This window comes from Mercenaria mercenaria, chromosome 11 (assembly GCF_021730395.1).
Source record: "Mercenaria mercenaria strain notata chromosome 11, MADL_Memer_1, whole genome shotgun sequence".
Lineage (NCBI taxonomy): Eukaryota > Metazoa > Mollusca > Bivalvia > Venerida > Veneridae > Mercenaria > Mercenaria mercenaria.
Genome location: NC_069371.1, coordinates 68133926 through 68151001, shown reverse-complemented (window position 1 = coordinate 68151001; position 17076 = coordinate 68133926). Strand labels below are relative to the sequence as shown.

The 17076-nt window shown below is 36.3% G+C and overlaps 1 protein-coding gene across 5 annotated transcripts in view; it reads right to left on the bottom strand.

The window, feature by feature from the left end:
- The window catches only part of LOC123531077 (PAN2-PAN3 deadenylation complex catalytic subunit PAN2-like), a 51587-nt gene that overhangs the window by 19870 nt on the left and 14641 nt on the right, over positions 1–17076 (bottom strand). For all 5 annotated transcript variants that reach the window (XM_053517652.1, XM_053517653.1, XM_053517656.1 and 2 more), the window contains exons 4-20: positions 16559–16731; positions 14339–14459; positions 12486–12563; positions 11934–12052; positions 10985–11129; positions 9886–10021; positions 9431–9507; positions 8782–8909; positions 7754–7923; positions 7217–7377; positions 6734–6862; positions 5784–5933; positions 4410–4765; positions 3936–4072; positions 3215–3327; positions 2360–2458; positions 56–198 (exon numbers count right to left, since the gene is read on the bottom strand). In XM_053517652.1, coding sequence (XP_053373627.1) covers positions 56–198; positions 2360–2458; positions 3215–3327; positions 3936–4072; positions 4410–4765; positions 5784–5933; positions 6734–6862; positions 7217–7377; positions 7754–7923; positions 8782–8909; positions 9431–9507; positions 9886–10021; positions 10985–11129; positions 11934–12052; positions 12486–12563; positions 14339–14459; positions 16559–16731 — 2435 coding nt within the window. The remainder of the gene's footprint in view (positions 1–55; positions 199–2359; positions 2459–3214; positions 3328–3935; positions 4073–4409; positions 4766–5783; positions 5934–6733; positions 6863–7216; positions 7378–7753; positions 7924–8781; positions 8910–9430; positions 9508–9885; positions 10022–10984; positions 11130–11933; positions 12053–12485; positions 12564–14338; positions 14460–16558; positions 16732–17076) is intronic.

Genomic DNA, 17076 nt, shown 5'->3' with positions numbered 1-17076 from the left:
AAACCACAAAATTTTATGCCCACGGAATTAAATGCTTTTACAGTATTTAATTTACCTATTATCTTGTTCATGCCTGAACCGGCAGCCTTTCTTGGTACATTTTCGACCATATCTACACATGACGGCAGTTGACTGGAGGGGTATAGGTGATGATGATGTGGATGATGCATTCTCCCCTTCATCTTTCTGCTTCAACAACTGTAACACAAGAGTGCCAGACTGTCACAAAATATGCCCATCTTAATAATTCAAGGGCCACAACCCAACAGTGCCTGGGGCGATTTGGGTGGTTATCGAACTTGGCCATGATATTATGCCCACAACGTAATTCAAAGGGCCATAATCCAAGAGTGCCTAGGGTCGGTTTGGCTGATTATCAAACTTGGCCGAGACATTATCAATCATAACTCTTGTAACCAATTGTAGTTACTGGTTTGCATCACACATTCATAACCTATTACAGTTACTGTAACAACAACCATACACTCAAATTTATCATAGTTAAGCTGACAACATTCCAAGATTTTTCCATGATTTGCTTAAACTTTCCATGAGATAATACGCAAGGACAGAGAGCATATTTATAACAAGAGGGCCATGAAGGCCCTGTATCGCTCACCTGACCTACTGACCTAAAGATCATCAAGATTAACATTCTAACCAAGTTTCATTCAGATATGGACATAAATCTGGTCTCTAAAGTGTTAACTAGCTTTTCCTTTGATTTGACCCAGTGACCTAGTTTTTGACCCCACCTGACCAAGATTCGAACCTGACCTAATTATCATTAAGATTAACATTCTGACTAAGTTTCATGAAGAAATAGTCATAAATGTGGCCTCTAGAGTGTTAACAAGCTTTTCCTTTGATTTGACCTAGTGACCTAGTTTTTGATCCATCCTGACCAAGATTTAAAGTTGACCTATAGATCATCAAGATTAACATTCTGACCAAGTTTCATTAAGATTTGGTCATAAATGTGGCCTCTACAGTGTTAATTAGCTTTCCCTTTGATTTGACCTGGTGACCTAGTTTTTGATCCTACATGACCCAGATTCAAACCGGATCTTAAAACCATCAAGATAAAAATTCTGACCAAGATTCATGAAGATATACTCATAAATGTGGCCTCTACAGTGTTAACAAGCTTTTTCTTTTGATTTGACCTGGTGACCTAGTTTTTGACCCTAGATAATCAAATATCGAATTCATCCAAGATTTTATTAAAGGTAACATTCTGACCAAGTTTCATTCAGATTGGGCCAAAATTGTGACCTCTAGAGTGTTAACAAGCTTTTCCTTTGATTTGACCTGGTGACCTAGTTTTTGACCCCAGATGACCCAATATCGAACTCGTCCAAGGTTTTATTGAAAGTCACATTCTGACCAAGTTTTATTAAGATTGGGCCAAAATTGTGACCTCTAGAGTGTTAACAAGCTTTTCCTTTGATTTGACCTGGTGACCTAGTTTTTGACCCCAGATGATCCAATATCAAACTCGTCCAAGATTTTATTGAGGGTGACATTCTGACCAAGTTTCATTAAGATTGGTCCAAAATTGTGACCTCTAGAATGTTAACAGTCAAATTGTTGACGACGGATGGATGACGGACAGACAACGACAGACACAGGGCAATCACAAAAACTAACCTTAGAGCACTTCGTGCTCAGGTGAGCTAAAAATCAACACTTACTAATACAAACAAGAGCTGTCAGTGGACAGCACGCTTGACTATTCTCAGTGCTTGATAGTATAATATAAGCAATGAGTAAAACTTTAACATTACAATAAGCATATTCTAAGTCGAAAAGGGGCCATAATTCAGTCAAAATGCTTGATAGAGTTGCCTCCTCCTTTTTACAGACTGGGGTCATGATGGTAAACAAGTATGCAAAATATGAAAGCAATATCTCAATGGACTTTGAAAATATTTGGGGTGGTACGCAAACTTTAACATTTATTCTAAGTCGAAAAAGGGGCCATAATTCAGTCAAAATGCTTGATAGAGTTGTCTGCTCCTTTTTACAGACTGAGGTCATGATGGTAAACAAGTATGCAAAATATGAAAGCAATATCTCAATGGACTTTGAAAATATTTGGGGTGGTACGCAAACTTTAACATTTGTGTGACGCTCAAGCTAACGCTAACGCTCATGCAGACGCCGGGACGAGTAGGACAGCTCCCCTATTCTTCGAATAGTCGAGCTAAAAAAGGTGCAACATAAAAGATTAAAGTTTAAAAAAAGACCCCCCATTTACATTTCATGCTAGATAAAAATATCTTGGTGATTCAACTAATCTTACTTTTATTACAAAACAAGCATCTCATATCTTTAAATGTCTTAAAAAAATAGCTACCATAAGTTGTATTTTCCAGAACTCGAGATCTCTGGGGTTCTCCAGCTGACAATTGAGAGCTAACACATCTGGCAGAGTGAGCACTTCTTTACTTTGTTGCTGAAAAGTAACACACATTATAGCTTAACTGGTCTAAATATCCAATCAGCAAACAGAAAATGAATCAATTAACGAGCAAATATGGTGGTTTCTAATGGTTACCTAAATATGCCTCCAAAATAACTCAATTATTTCAAACTAGTGAATTATTTTACAGTCTGACAAAGCAACAGGAATAAATATGATCTACTTCACCCAATAAAAATGTCAATCTTTAAGTCAGATATTCAAACTTTTTATTTGCAAACTGTAAGTAAAGGGAGGTAATATAGTTTATGTTCAACATCTTCCTCGAATGTCCTGTTTGAGCAACACATAGAAATAAAAGAATACCATCAAAGTTTGCTTTTAATTTGAGCCGTGCCATGAGAAAACCAACATAGTGGGTTTGCGACCAGCATGGATCCAGACCAGCCTGCGCATCCGCGCAGTCTGGTCAGGATCCATGCTGTTTGCTAACGGTTTCTCTAATTGCAGTAGGCTTTAAAAGCGAACAGCATGGATCCTGACCAGACTGCGCGGATGCGCAGGCTGGTCTGGATCCATGCTGGTCGCACACCCACTATGTTGGTTTTCTCATGGCACGGCTCATTTAATGTTTGTAGATAATTTCCAAACACTCCGGCAAAAATAAGACAATATAAAACGAAGTACTAGTAAAGACCATATTAAAATCAGACAAATGTGGCAACCATTTTGTTTGAACAGTTTGAAGATGGTGTTTTAGAGAAAAACACTATTCAGAAATAATCTTACATGTTGCTGATATTTAGCACAATGATTACACCATGCCTGGGTGTTCTGTTCTAACGTCAGACTGTGTTCCAGTACCTGCACAAAACTCACTGGGACTGGTCCCTTGTTTAGACCTAAAACAGAAAAGTATTTTACATTTGTTACTCAGTGTAAAAATTGCACCATGCCTTGCTGTTCAACTCTTATGTCAGACTGCATTTGTAGAACAGTTCACTGGAATCAGGACATTCTGTCCTTTTAAACTGAAACAGCATGTAAGTTACAATAGTAACAAAACAAAACTGTGCCACATCAAAAAGTCTAAATGTTTGGAAATAAATAACTGAGCATGACATTCATCTAATCAACAACCCACAACAAATTAATCTCATGTGGGCATTTAAAATGAGAGGGGGTTGGTGGGGTGGGGGTTCCTAGAGAAGTATTTATGGACTTATTCCAACTTACCCTTTGACACCACTGAGTGTTCTTTATTCTACAGAGGCCTGCTTTTCTTTCACAGGACATTCAATCCAGCAGGGATGCAGTAGAATTTAGTTCAATTCCCAAGTGTCTGCCCATGCCAGAAAATATTGTCAGTAGGACACCTTGGGGCATTTACCCACCAGTCCAGCTACAATATTAGTAAAGTGGCAGAAGTGTTCAGATCAATCAAGATGTAATGTCAGACAGACCCATATTAAACTGAAATCACAACAACAGGTGTATACTGTGCCATTACCTTGTCCAGAACAATCTGGGTAATTGAGATTCACAAGTGTTGTTGTATTCTGTCTGGTATTTTCTTGTCCGCAACGACATCGCAGTGTAGTCACAGTATCAAGACCAAATATATCATTCACTACTGACCCATCCTTCCTGTAAAACAAAAGATACTATACACTGGCAACTTCTAACAAATGTATAATAAAATGTACCAATTATTGTTACCACTTAATTAAACAAATCTAGACTTTAATAGACAGAGGCTGACAATGTTTTAGTATTCTTCTTATATTCTAGAATAATCTGTTAGAGAATATACATGACTGTATCTAAATTTTCAACAACTAGAAATAAAATGTTACTATGATAACATAAGAATTGTATTCCCCATTCATAAAGTTGGCCATTATGTACAAAAAAACCTTTTAGAAGAATATTTTTACTTAAACTACAAGTTTGTATTGATTCAAAAATAAAATGAAAAACAAACTTCTCTTTTTCTTCTCTAGGAGACTCTGCTGCTGTTTCTGTTCCCTCCCCCTCAGTTTTCTCTGCAGGCTGTTCCGTTACACTCCCTTGTACTGCTTCAGGAGCAGCAGCAGCCTTCTTTGCTTCTTTTTCCTCTTTTTTATCCTTCTTTCCTTTCTTCTTTTTCTTCTTAGACTTTGATGACTTTGTTTCTTCCTTTTTAACTTCTTTTTCCTTTTCTGTCTTTTCCTCGACTGGTTTTTCAGCCTCCTCTGTTGGTTGTGGAACATCTGCTGTTGCACCTTCTGTTACGATTTCTTCTTTCTCACCTTCAGCAACTTCTGGCTTAATTTCCATTACCGCCTTTGGAGAGGTTTCCTGGAAAACAGAAAACAACACTAAAACATAGTTACTGTAAAATCATTTAATTTTGTGCGCATGAAAGTTCGTGGTTTTGGTCAAAACGGAAATTTCGTGGGGATATGAATTCGTGGACTTCAACTTTTGGACATAAAATGAATGGGAAATTTACTTGTTCATTGGGATAAAATTGGTTGATTGACTCAACCACGAAATCCACGAAAATTAGTCCCCCACGAATATTAACGATTTTACAGTATATAGGATTCATGTCAAATATTGTAGTCAATGGTACAGGATACCAAACTTCATGTCATTTTATGCAAGGTAAATATTTTTATGCTTTCATTCAAAACAAGATGATTTTCTTTCAGTTCATGTAATAATTACAACTTATCATACTGACCAGCAGAGTACTTTCAGTAAAATTCAAAATAAAACAGTGTCTGTAAAAAGAAAGGACTTGCTTACTAGATTTTTTCATCGAGTGAGAAAAGGTGGGAATGACTCATTTTTGCACTGTTCAGTCAACAATTTATACATTTATAACCAATTCACTACCACAAGTATTATAGGATACAGTCTAGTTTTATGTTATTGGCTAATTTTGATTTGTGCAATTTTTCCCAGCCTGTGCTTTTGAGAGGTAAGAAAGAAAAGCAATATCATAACTTACACCGTGTCAATTACATCCTGAAATACTGTTAAGTATTTATAATGTGATGCTTTTTTTCAAATCATCTTTTAGATATGGCGGAAATGTCAAGCCTATACAACACAAATCAAAGTGACTCTTTTATAACAAATAGTTTTCATTTTTCCTTGTTTTATGTCGTTCACTATCTGATTCTGTTACTTATGAGCAGTAATCCAGAATTGTGTGCAAAAACATCTGTAAATCAGAACTGGTTAAAGATATGCTTATGAAATTTTATTTGCACACTTAATCAGGCGCATTAACATATGAAATGCAAAGCTAAAACATAAACTTTATTATGGAACATTCCCTGTATAAGATTCTATAAACAGATCTTACAGAATGTATCTGTTGGTGCATGAACCTCTGCCAACTCTGTATGAGTCGTCCAAGATTTACACGTCCCGCCACCTCCTCATTCTCCGCCAGGACCAGACCCAGTGCAGCCGCTTCAGGCAGTGTACGGAATGCTCTCAGAAAATTACTCGCCTACAGTGGAAAAAAAAAATTTGAAGTTAAACAAACAAGGCTTTACTGATGCAGCTAATATCCCCAGACAATGTTTCTTGAGGGGAACTGAAAATACAACTGGTGGAAAAAGATCATTCCTCTGCATACTGTATTACAAAAATATAAAGTTCTTATCATATATTTTTTTGGACCTGTGACAGCAAAGTCTGACACTGGAATATTTATCAAAGCCCCTATCCCTTGTAACTATGACACTAATAAACTGAACAATGAAATTAAAATGTTTCTGACTTTTCACAAGACACTTCCTGAATGAAATTCATTCGTTTTTAGGTTATAATTAGGACATGTAGGTATTTTTTGTGTGGTAATTTCAAAGTCAATTTTTATCTTTATTGTCAAGACCTCACATGTTTTGTTTGTTTGTGTTGGGTTGAACGCCGTTTTTCAACAGTATTTCAGTCATGTAACGGCGGGCAGTTAACCTAACCAGTGTTCCTGGATTCTGTACCAGTACAAACCTGTTCTCCGCAAGTAACTGCCAACTTCCCCACATGAATCAGAGGTGGAGGACTAATGATTTCAGACACAATGTCGTTTATCAAATAGTCACGGAGAACATACGCCCCGCCCGAGGATCGAACTCGTGACCCCGAGATCCGTAGACCAACGCTCTTACCTACTGAGCTAAGCGGGCGGGCTAGACCTCACATGTGGAACAGTAAAACTTAAAATACAACCAACATAAATACTGCACACTATACAGTAGCGATGAAATCAAGACAGAATCTGAGTGAGAAGCCTGTGGCAAGTTTTACCTGAGAAGTTTGACCTTTCTGTTTATCAAGCATATGAAAGAGGAATCCTAGTTCACAAGACAGGCAGAATTCTCTGTCACATAAATGGCTCAACAGCTTCACTCTCAGTGGTTCAATGAAGTAAAATATCTAAAAATAGAAACATTGGGAATGACACGAATAATATATACTGTTATGACACACCTTGCTATAAATAGTAACAAAACTGCATTAAACAGAACTATGTAACCAAGCAAATTATGGACCCTACAGCAAAGAGGGGCAAGTAACTCAAAAGTCAGTCTCCTTAACCACTCAACTATGGAAACACAGGCAATGGCAAAAAAAAAATCCTGTTTATCTGTCAGAAGATACAAAGAAATTTGTCAAGCCTATATTATAATTCAAATTTTACTACAAATAACTCCTACACTTAGATATACAAAAGACATAGCATGTACATGTACATCATATGTTATAACAGAGATCTGTGTTATAATATACCTGTAGCATACTGTTACAATACACATTGGGGATGTGAATTTCCAGTCCAGCAAAGTGTGTCTTATTGTAATGTCTGAAGTCAAAATCTTCCAGACCTAGTTTGGAGTACTTCAGGTCCACCTTCCTAAATCTCTTTGGTATCGCCATAAATGGGTCATCTCCTGAAAAGTTTCGATGAAAACAACAAGCATGTTATTAAATATAAAAGATTTCAAAAATTCTCTTGTTTTACAACCATCTTAGGTGTAATATTTTCTGTACAGCTGAACCTGTCTTAGCAACTACCTGTATTAAGCAACTACCTGTATGAAGCAACCACCTGTATTAAGCAGCTACATGTCTTAAGCAGCCAGCAAGCTAACTTCCCAAATTGACTTTATGTTATAATTCAGCTTTCAGCATTTGATCAGTTCTGAGAGAGCATTATCCTGAAATTGAGTTATAGCAAAGCTGCAATCCTACGTCACATCGAAGGTATCCAAGACAAAAATTTAACAACCTTGGAGTGAACCTTTGATTCATAGAATATTTACTCACCTCTACCAAGGGGTGATTCTGGTATGTTAGATTTGCCTTTAGTTGTTCCTTCTGTGGTCTTCATGTATGGAATCTGATTTCTCCGTTCCTTACCAGGGTTTGGAGCATACCCAACATTGTGATATACCTTCATAGTCCTCAATATCTCTGAATCTATCTGCTTCGGCTTTCTGTAACATGTGAAATATTAATGAGAATATGTTATATCAAGAGTTCATCTGTCATGTTTTTGATTTTGCAAAGTTGAACGCCATTCTTAAACTTATTAATAATTACTTGTATGTACAGCATTCAGTCAACCTACATACATAGATGTCTTTCTGTCCTGAGGATTCAACTTCAGATAACATGTTTATAACTTTAGATATAATGCCTTTGGACCGGTGTTACAGAAAACATATACTTCATCAGGGGATCACACACATAAATAAATCTGAAGCCCTCACTAGCTAGTGGACTATACAAAATACAATATGTAAAATTAAACTTAACTAAAATTGTGTGACAACGTTAGGAAAATATCATTTATCATGTTTGAAATTGTTCAAGATGCTGGTTGATTTAACTTTGTCTACAGCAGGTGAGGAAAGAAGAAATTTCAATGTTTCAGCAGAAAAAAAAAGCTACCTTATACTACAAAATAATCTTACATTTATGTCTTTCCACATTTAATTTAGTTCATTAAGCTCATTACGGGAGAGTCTCCCATTTTATTATTTTACCCTTTATGCAGGACGAGATACTCACGTCACATCCTCTATCTAACATACTAAAACACTTGCATTTGTGACTAGAAGGAACATTTTTTTCGCCATGTTTTTGTTTTCACACTGTCACATATAAAATATTGCAAAAAAACAACAACAAAAGAACAGAAAATTTATCCTAGCCCCAATCTGACATATTATAATGAAACACAATCTCTTTTGAATCTTAAAATCTCCTTCAAGTTGAAGGATTACTCTGATTCAATTATCTTACAATCTGTCTCAGATTACACCAAAAATGAACTAAATATTAGACCACACCTGTAAACTTTTTCACAAAGGTAATCTGGCCAATCAGAGAGCAGCTTGCCTGTACCTGGGTAACTCATTGGTACCATAGCATATGGTGTAGAAAAGTCATGGATATGGATGTTCTGGCTTGGCTCAACCTGAAAGCATTATCATTTTTACCGCATCATATATATATATCACTCTTTTCATTTATATACATGGTGAAAAATGCTTCACAGTAGACATTATAAACAATACAAAGAAATACAAATCTAAAATTACAGAATAAACAAATTGCGACATAGCTAGATATAAATCTTTAAAAGACAAGATTAATCAGTCAGATAGCAAAATGTTGTAAAAATAGATTTCTAAAGACATTTTAAAGCAACTATTTCGAATTTAAAAGGTATACACGAATATTATTATGACTATTAAATTTGGCTGCCATTAAGTTCTGTGATTCTGACATAAAATTTTTTTATTTTGTTGGGACATTAATTCATGAAATGCAATTTTTTAGGATAAAACAAGTGGGATCTTAACTTATTCATTTGGGATTTAATTTCAATGACCTGATACAATCACAAAAATTGACTCTTGCAAAAATTAATAATTTCACAGTATGTAATTTAATATAATATTTACATACCAAACTAAACAGGCAAAATGTACTTACAGGATCAGCAAGATCAGTATCTTCATGGAAGGGATTAAATGTAACATTCTCATCTGTGGCAAACAGGTGCAGATACCCTGACAAAAACAAATGGGGAAAAATGCAATTCCTAACATTCTTTAGCAGTTTTACAGACACATACAACTTAAAATTTCTATTAAACTGAGATTTTCTGTTTTAATTTCAGCAACTTCTCACATATTCAAAATTCGAACAGTTCCTGATAACACTCCCATTTCAGACAGTTTTATAAACAAGACAAAGCTCAACTTGGTAAATCTGGAAAAAAATCAAGAAAAAGCCTTTCTCTTCATGTAGCAGCTACAACCATACAGCAGTATGCAGCAAAGTTCCTAAAGTCTGCACAAATTATACACAGTTAACCCTGATACTGAATCTCTATTTTGATACAAATATAAACTGAAGAAGGACCTAAAAATTAGATAGTGACTTACCTCCACTGTCACCAAACGCCAGTGCCTGGCATGTAGCAGCCACATCAAAGCTCATGATGATTGAGTTATGACACTGCACCTGGTACATGACAAGGGAGGCAGTGCCCGTTGCTTCTATCACTTGAAACTGACCGACCTGAAAACAAAGACATACTGGTAAAAAAAAATAAATTTAAACATGAACTATCTGCTTAACACATGTGACATGCTGTTGAGACTTTTTATTTCTAAAAATATTTGTGCATATAGTTGAATCTGTCTTAGCAACCACCTGTATTAAGAAGCCACTTGCCTTATGCAGTATGTTAGCTAACTTCCCAAACTGATGTTCCATTCTGTTTTTGAAGCAACTGCATTGTGTCACTCCCTTGACTGCCTGCTTAATACACTTTATTGCTGTACTATAATTATATATGACATTTCTGCCTCTGATTGACTTTATTTGTTCATCTTAATGGTGTTAGACATTCCCTTTCCATCCTAAACTACAGTTTTATTGGCGCTCCTAATTTGTTCTCTAACAGAAACTGACAACTTTCATATATAAAGCTGAAGTGCTGGCCAACTGAATTTGATGCTGGAAACAGTATTTCTGATTAGATGCTCACTGAGAACATCAGTTTTGCTGTCCAACTACAAAGACGAGAAGCTGAACTTGATATACGAAAGTACATCAGTAAGTGCAGCATACATCTGACCTGAATCATGCAATACATTGCTGCTTGTACCTGTTGGAATTTTAAGTCACAGCTAAAATGGACTTTCCAGCTTTTTATTTTTAAATTAGTAAAAAACTCAAGGTTTGCCTCCAGGCAATATTACAGACATTGGCAGGCACACGGGTTGGATAGAACCACAGCTAGTAGAACCAGCTGGATGGCTACCTCATACAGCAGAATTCTACAAACAAATGCAAGCTTTAACCCAACAGCGGAGGGGGGCAAGTGATTCAACATCAGCAACCATAACCACTTGGCCTGTTGGCCATGGAGGCCCAAATACACTGACACTGTCAAGTAAAATTATTAAAAGAATAATCCTTGAAAATTACAGTATTGAATGATAATTTGAAATATGCAATAAACAAAGAGAAACATACCTGAGATACAACAGCCAGCCTACTGGAGTATGTGGGGACAAATCGTAAGAATGTAGGGTCTATAATCAGCTGTAGGGGTGACATTGATCTCATCATTCTGATGTCATACATCTTCAAATACCTGTCTGGTGTCAGGTTACCCACCCTGCAGAAACAAAGTAATAGATCAGTGCATTGCCAACACTTTCATGTGTTAGGTTACTCACCCTGTGGAAACAAGTAATGATATAACCTGTCTAGTCTACAGTCTTGTGACAAAATCACTGAAAATTACATAATCAACTGAAAATCCTACATCTGGCCTATTTCCTATTTCTGAAGCAAAAGAATCTGAATTCCTGTTCGGGTTTAACGTCTTTTTCAACAATTTTTCAGTCATATAAACAACGGTGTCTACTTGTAGCAGTGAGCACAATGCCCAACTTCATAGTGCTGCCTCACTGGAATATTACGCCATAGACACAGGACATAATACCCCACCCAGTCACATTATACTTACACGGGCTGACCAGTCCTAGCACTATCCTCTTAATGCTGAGCGCCAAGCGAGGAAGCTACTAGTACCATTTTTTACGTCTTTGGTATGACGTGGCCAGGGATCAAACCCTAGACCTAACACTTAAAGCGGACGCTCTATCACTAGGCTACAAGGACGATAACTAAACTTTGACCTTTGATGTACAAACCTGAATCTTGCAAACATCCTTGATATTTGTGCAAAGTTTCACTGAAATGCTTTAAATCCTTCAAAGGTTATAGCTGAGACACCAAAAGCTTTGAATGAGTGGTCATTTTGAATTTGACTGTTTTAGACATTAAAATGACTAAGAAACAGGAAACAATACTCTAAAACACACACATGTACCTGCTAAAGAATCCAGGCAACACAAGTCAGTTACCATGAATGTCAGTCTGAAAATGTCTCTCAGTCAGCATTAAAGCCATTTACCTGCTAGAAAATCCACATGTCACCAGTAAGTTACCATGAATGTCAAAGTCTGATAATGTCCCGGAGTGTGCATCAAATACATGTTCTGCTTTCATACTGTTTGGGTCATACAATGTCACCTGTAATATATACCCATATATGTATCTACCAGAAACTACAAAACAGTCCACTGAACAAGGGTATTTCCATCCCTCTAATACACATGGGGAGACTACTGTTAACATCAATGACATGTGTGATGGTCCCAAAAAGGACCTAGTTTGACCAAACTTGGTTAAATACCATCAGCAGTTGCTAAATGTACAACATTCTGTGTCTGAATCTTCCACTTACAGAGAAGATTAATCAAACTCTTCAATTTCATTATTAACTTCTTTCAAAAACTCTTTGTGCAACAGTTTATTTACTTTTCATATTATACAGATGCCAATATAGTGTTGTTTTAATTAAATGTAAGACATTAACATTATATTAAACTGAAAGTATGAGCTTATTGAAAAACATTCCATTCATCTGTGAATAAACAGTTACAGAACAACTTCTCCACATTACCTTCCCACTGGTGTCTCCAGCACAGATGTACTTGTTGGTGTGTCTCAAAATAGCACAACCTGGATCTGCCACTTCAAACTGAAATAAATGTAAACAGAATAAATAACTTTAATATGATCTTGTGTCCAACTACAAAATAGAGTCATAGGAATGGGAGTCATGCAGTTTCCCAATTATTAAACCAAAAAATTTCTAAGTTGAAAAAGGCACATTTACTTTCATGAAAAAAGAAAAAAGTTATGGAACCTATGCACCAGGGCTCCGGAAATTTTGATAACTCAATCGGTCCGAAACGAAAATCCTGACATCGGCGCTACCCCACCCACCGCATTCCCAATATTACATATTTTGTAAAACGTGATAGAGTAAAGAAATAAGCATGTCATGCATTAAAACTGAGTTACCGGTCACCGCGTGTTTCCATACAATGAAGACAGTTATTCAGTGTTATGTGTGATCGTTACTTTGTTTAAATTTCGATGTTTTTCCAAGAAAATACTTGTAAGGATAAAATTACCGAGGCATTGGCACCGTGTGCGTAACTAGTCTAAAAGCCAACGCACGTGACCGGTTACGGGTACCGTATACACGGCAGATACTTTGTGATGTTCCCTCATTCTTTGACGGAATTCTATAAAATACAATGCGTCAAAGTGAATTACACGACACATATTCTCTGCTAAACAGCCTCAGTATTTTAAGAATACTCTGCCGCGGACCGAATGTGTACGTTATATGAGCGCTGAGATCGAATTCCCCGCATGTATATTACCAAAAGGTCTCGCGTGTTGGCCACGGATATTTCATTTCACTTATGTTGTACTTTAACAAGCAACTACATTTTATAAAGTTATATGTTCTCTTCTGATGTAAATAAAATTTCGTTTTGAAACGTTTTTTAAAAGACCGATTTGATAAACAGCGCCACTCCGGTTTTCTTTATCATTCGTGTTTGCCAGTCCATTTTCTTTTTCTTTTTTGCACAGTCAGGTTGCAAAGACGATTTTCTGCACTTGTTTCAACTGGAGCCCCAACAAATGAATCTTGTAATTTTTTCAAATCAAGTAATTATAAAAAATAGTTTGATCGGTTTTCCGTGTGATGTCTCATTAAATCAAAGACCTATAATGTACATTTGTTTTTTACCGTGATCAAACATGGCCTTTTGAAATAAACCATCCGTCGGATTCTAAATAAAAGAAGTGGATCCCCGTCGAAATTATTTGGATCCAGTCAGACATATTTGGAAGCCAGCCAAAAATGTTTAATACATTGCAGTCGGCTGTCTGCAAACATTAAAGGATGTGCCGCGCGAGCACTGATTGCGTCACGTGCTAATTACGGACCGATTATCAAAGTGACAATCAGACCGTTTTACACGTTTATTGATTATCTGAGGGTGCGACCAACAATTTCCTGCTTGGCAGTAGATGGTGTATTGAGATATCAGACCGAAATTTATACTTTTCTCCATTTTTACGGGACCGATTTTTTCGTTTTTTCACTTCATGAATCGGTCTGAAAAGTCAAAAATCGGTCCAAAACCGACAAACCGGCAAATTTCCGAAGCCCTGCTATGCACTGCATATCTGACAGATAAACACATTGAAGAAGTGGTTAAAATTTAAATCAAGTCACTGTTACAGTAGCGGGTACTGAGATACAACCTTACATACAAAGTCTCAACACTAACCAGTTTAAACATGGATAAAAGGGTGAGTGCAACATATCTACCTTTGCTTAAAACTGCAAATTTCACACTGGTAACTTAGATAGCCAGAAATTAAGGAATGCAATTTGAATTAAAAAATCTGAACTTTTTGACTAGTCTAAAGCTTAGAGTTAAATCCTACCTTTTGTCTCTCTGTGACTGTTGTTAGGTCAAGGTCAATGACCTTTGTATGATGTCCTCCAATCAGGAGAGATGTTGGACTGGTTACCAGCATACACTGCATATCATGCATGTCTGGACTCCTATAATATGAAACACAGTCTATATAGCAAAACTTACAAGGAACACAACATCAGTAGTAAAGTATGCTTACAAAATGAGTCATGGTATCTGTACAATAAGTATATTACACAACTCATGGAGATATTCTTTTAAATCAAGCTAGTTCTACATTAGTAACAATAACAGTATTTGTAAACTAACAGAAAAATGTACATGTCCTTCTTTACATTGTTCTTAAGGAGGGTAAAAATATATGACAAACAAGAGCACCACCTTGCGGAAGCAGACGCTCATCTGATTTTTTTGTCTCTGTATAATAGATTTTCTAAGTCCAAAAGGGACCATAATTCTTGCAAAAATGATGTAGAGTTATGGTACTTGCTGTGAAGAGTCAGCCTTTCATGGCGAATAACTGCTTTAAGTTTTAAAGCAATAGCTTTGACCGCTAAGCAGAAAAGTTGACCTAAATGCAAAATTTAACCAAGAAATCTGATATTTTCTAAGTTCAAAAGGGGCCATAATTCTTGCAAAAAGCAGAATGGAGTTATGTTTCTTGCTATACTAAGTCAGCTATTGATGGTAACCACGTGCTGCAAGTTTTAAAGCAATATCTTCGATAGTTTAGGAGAAAAACTGACCTAAACATAAAACTTAACCAGGCAATGCTGACGCAGACGCCGACCAAGTGATGATAATAACACATCTTTAAAAAAAAACAACAACAAAAAAACAGATTAACAAAAATGGCTCTAAATATCTACAAAATCTACAACATGAAAACTTATTTCCATTGGCACATTCTCTCTTAGTTCCAGTCAAAATTTCAATTCAATTGGAACATACGTGAATTCCAAATTTTACAGATATAATAAAAGTACCTTTTTGTTTATTTGGAATTTCTGAATTTACTCAACCAAGAAATCCACAAAAACATATCCACCTACAAAAACAAGAGCTGTCGGAGGACAGCAACGCTCGACTATTTAACAGCCTTGTCAATTGAATGAATACAAAAGTCGATAAAAGGGGCATAATTTTGTAAAAATGGGAAAAAGGATTATGGAACCTTCACAGAGCTTATCAGCCAATAAAGTGAACAAGTGTATGAAGTTTCAATCCTTTCCCATAAGTGGATACTGAAATACCAGCTTACATACAAAAACTTAACCAAAAACTGCTAAGTCTAAAAAGGGGCATAATTTTGAAAAAAAATGCAAAGTAGAGTTAAGGGACCTACACAGTGCATGTCAGATCATGACAGTGAACAAGTGTGTGAAGTTTCAATCTATTCCCATTAGTGGGTACTGAGATACCAGCTTACATACAAAACCTTAACCAAGAATTTCTAAGTCGAAAAAGGGGCATAATTTTGACAAAAATGCAAAGTAGAGTTATGGAACCTACACAGGACACGTCAGATCATGACAGTGAACAAGTGTGTGAAGTTTTAATCCATTCCCATTAGTGGGTACTGAGATACCAGCTTACATACAAAACCTTAACCAAGAATTTCTAAGTTGAAAAGGGAAAATAATTTTGTAAAAAAGCAAAATAGAGTTATGAAACCTGTCCAATGTAGGTCATTTTATCACAGTGAATAAGTGTGTGAAGTTTCAATCCATTCCCACAAGTGGTTACTGAGATACCAGCTTACATACAAAACCTTAACCAAGAATTTCTAAGTCTAAAAGGGGACATAATTTTGTAAAAATGCAAAACAGAGTTATGGAAACTGTGCAATGTAGGTCAGTTTATCACAGTGAATAAGTGTGTGAAGTTTCAATCCATTCCCACAAGTGGTTACTGAGATACCAGCTTACATACAAAACCTTAACCAAGAATTTCTAAGTTGAAAAAGGGGCATAATTTTGTAAAAAAGCAAAATAGAGTTATGGAACCTGTGCTGTGTAGGTCAGTTTATCATAGTGAATAAGTGTGTGGAGTTTCAATCCATTCCCACAAGTGGTTACTGAGATACCAGCTTACATACAAAACCTTAACCAAATCGGGACGCCGACGCGGACGCAGACGCCGACGCATGGGTGAGTCCAATAGCTCTACTATTCTTTGAATAGTAGAGCTAAAAATTGATTTACAGGGTAGATCTCTTACAACTTACTGGAACGTAAACTGAGACAAACCACGTCTGATAGACAATCTTAAACTACTCTGAGTGAGTGACAATATTCCACGATCTTTCAGTGGTGCCATCTGCCTCACGTCCTCATTCTGGTGTATTTGGAATGACGTATATTTCTGTAGGCTTGGTCCGTAATAGGAAGTCACATGTCCCTGTAAAATAAAATAAAAAGACACTGATTATAACAATTCTCAAGAAAACAATAATGTTTCAAGACGTATGTAACAAAAATTTAATTATCACTGAGAAAAAATGGCAATATCTTCTAACTGAACAAAACATCATAAATTTGTTCTATTTTAACCCTTACCATACTGGACACGATTGATTCTGCCTTTGCGAACAGTGTAGATCATGATCAGCCTGCACATCCATGCAGTCTGATCATGACCTACACTGTTGGATATTCAGTCAGTACCTTTTTGGTAAGCACACCTTTTAACAGTTAATGGTACTATCCAAACTGTAAGATGGACAAGTTCATTATAGAAATTTAG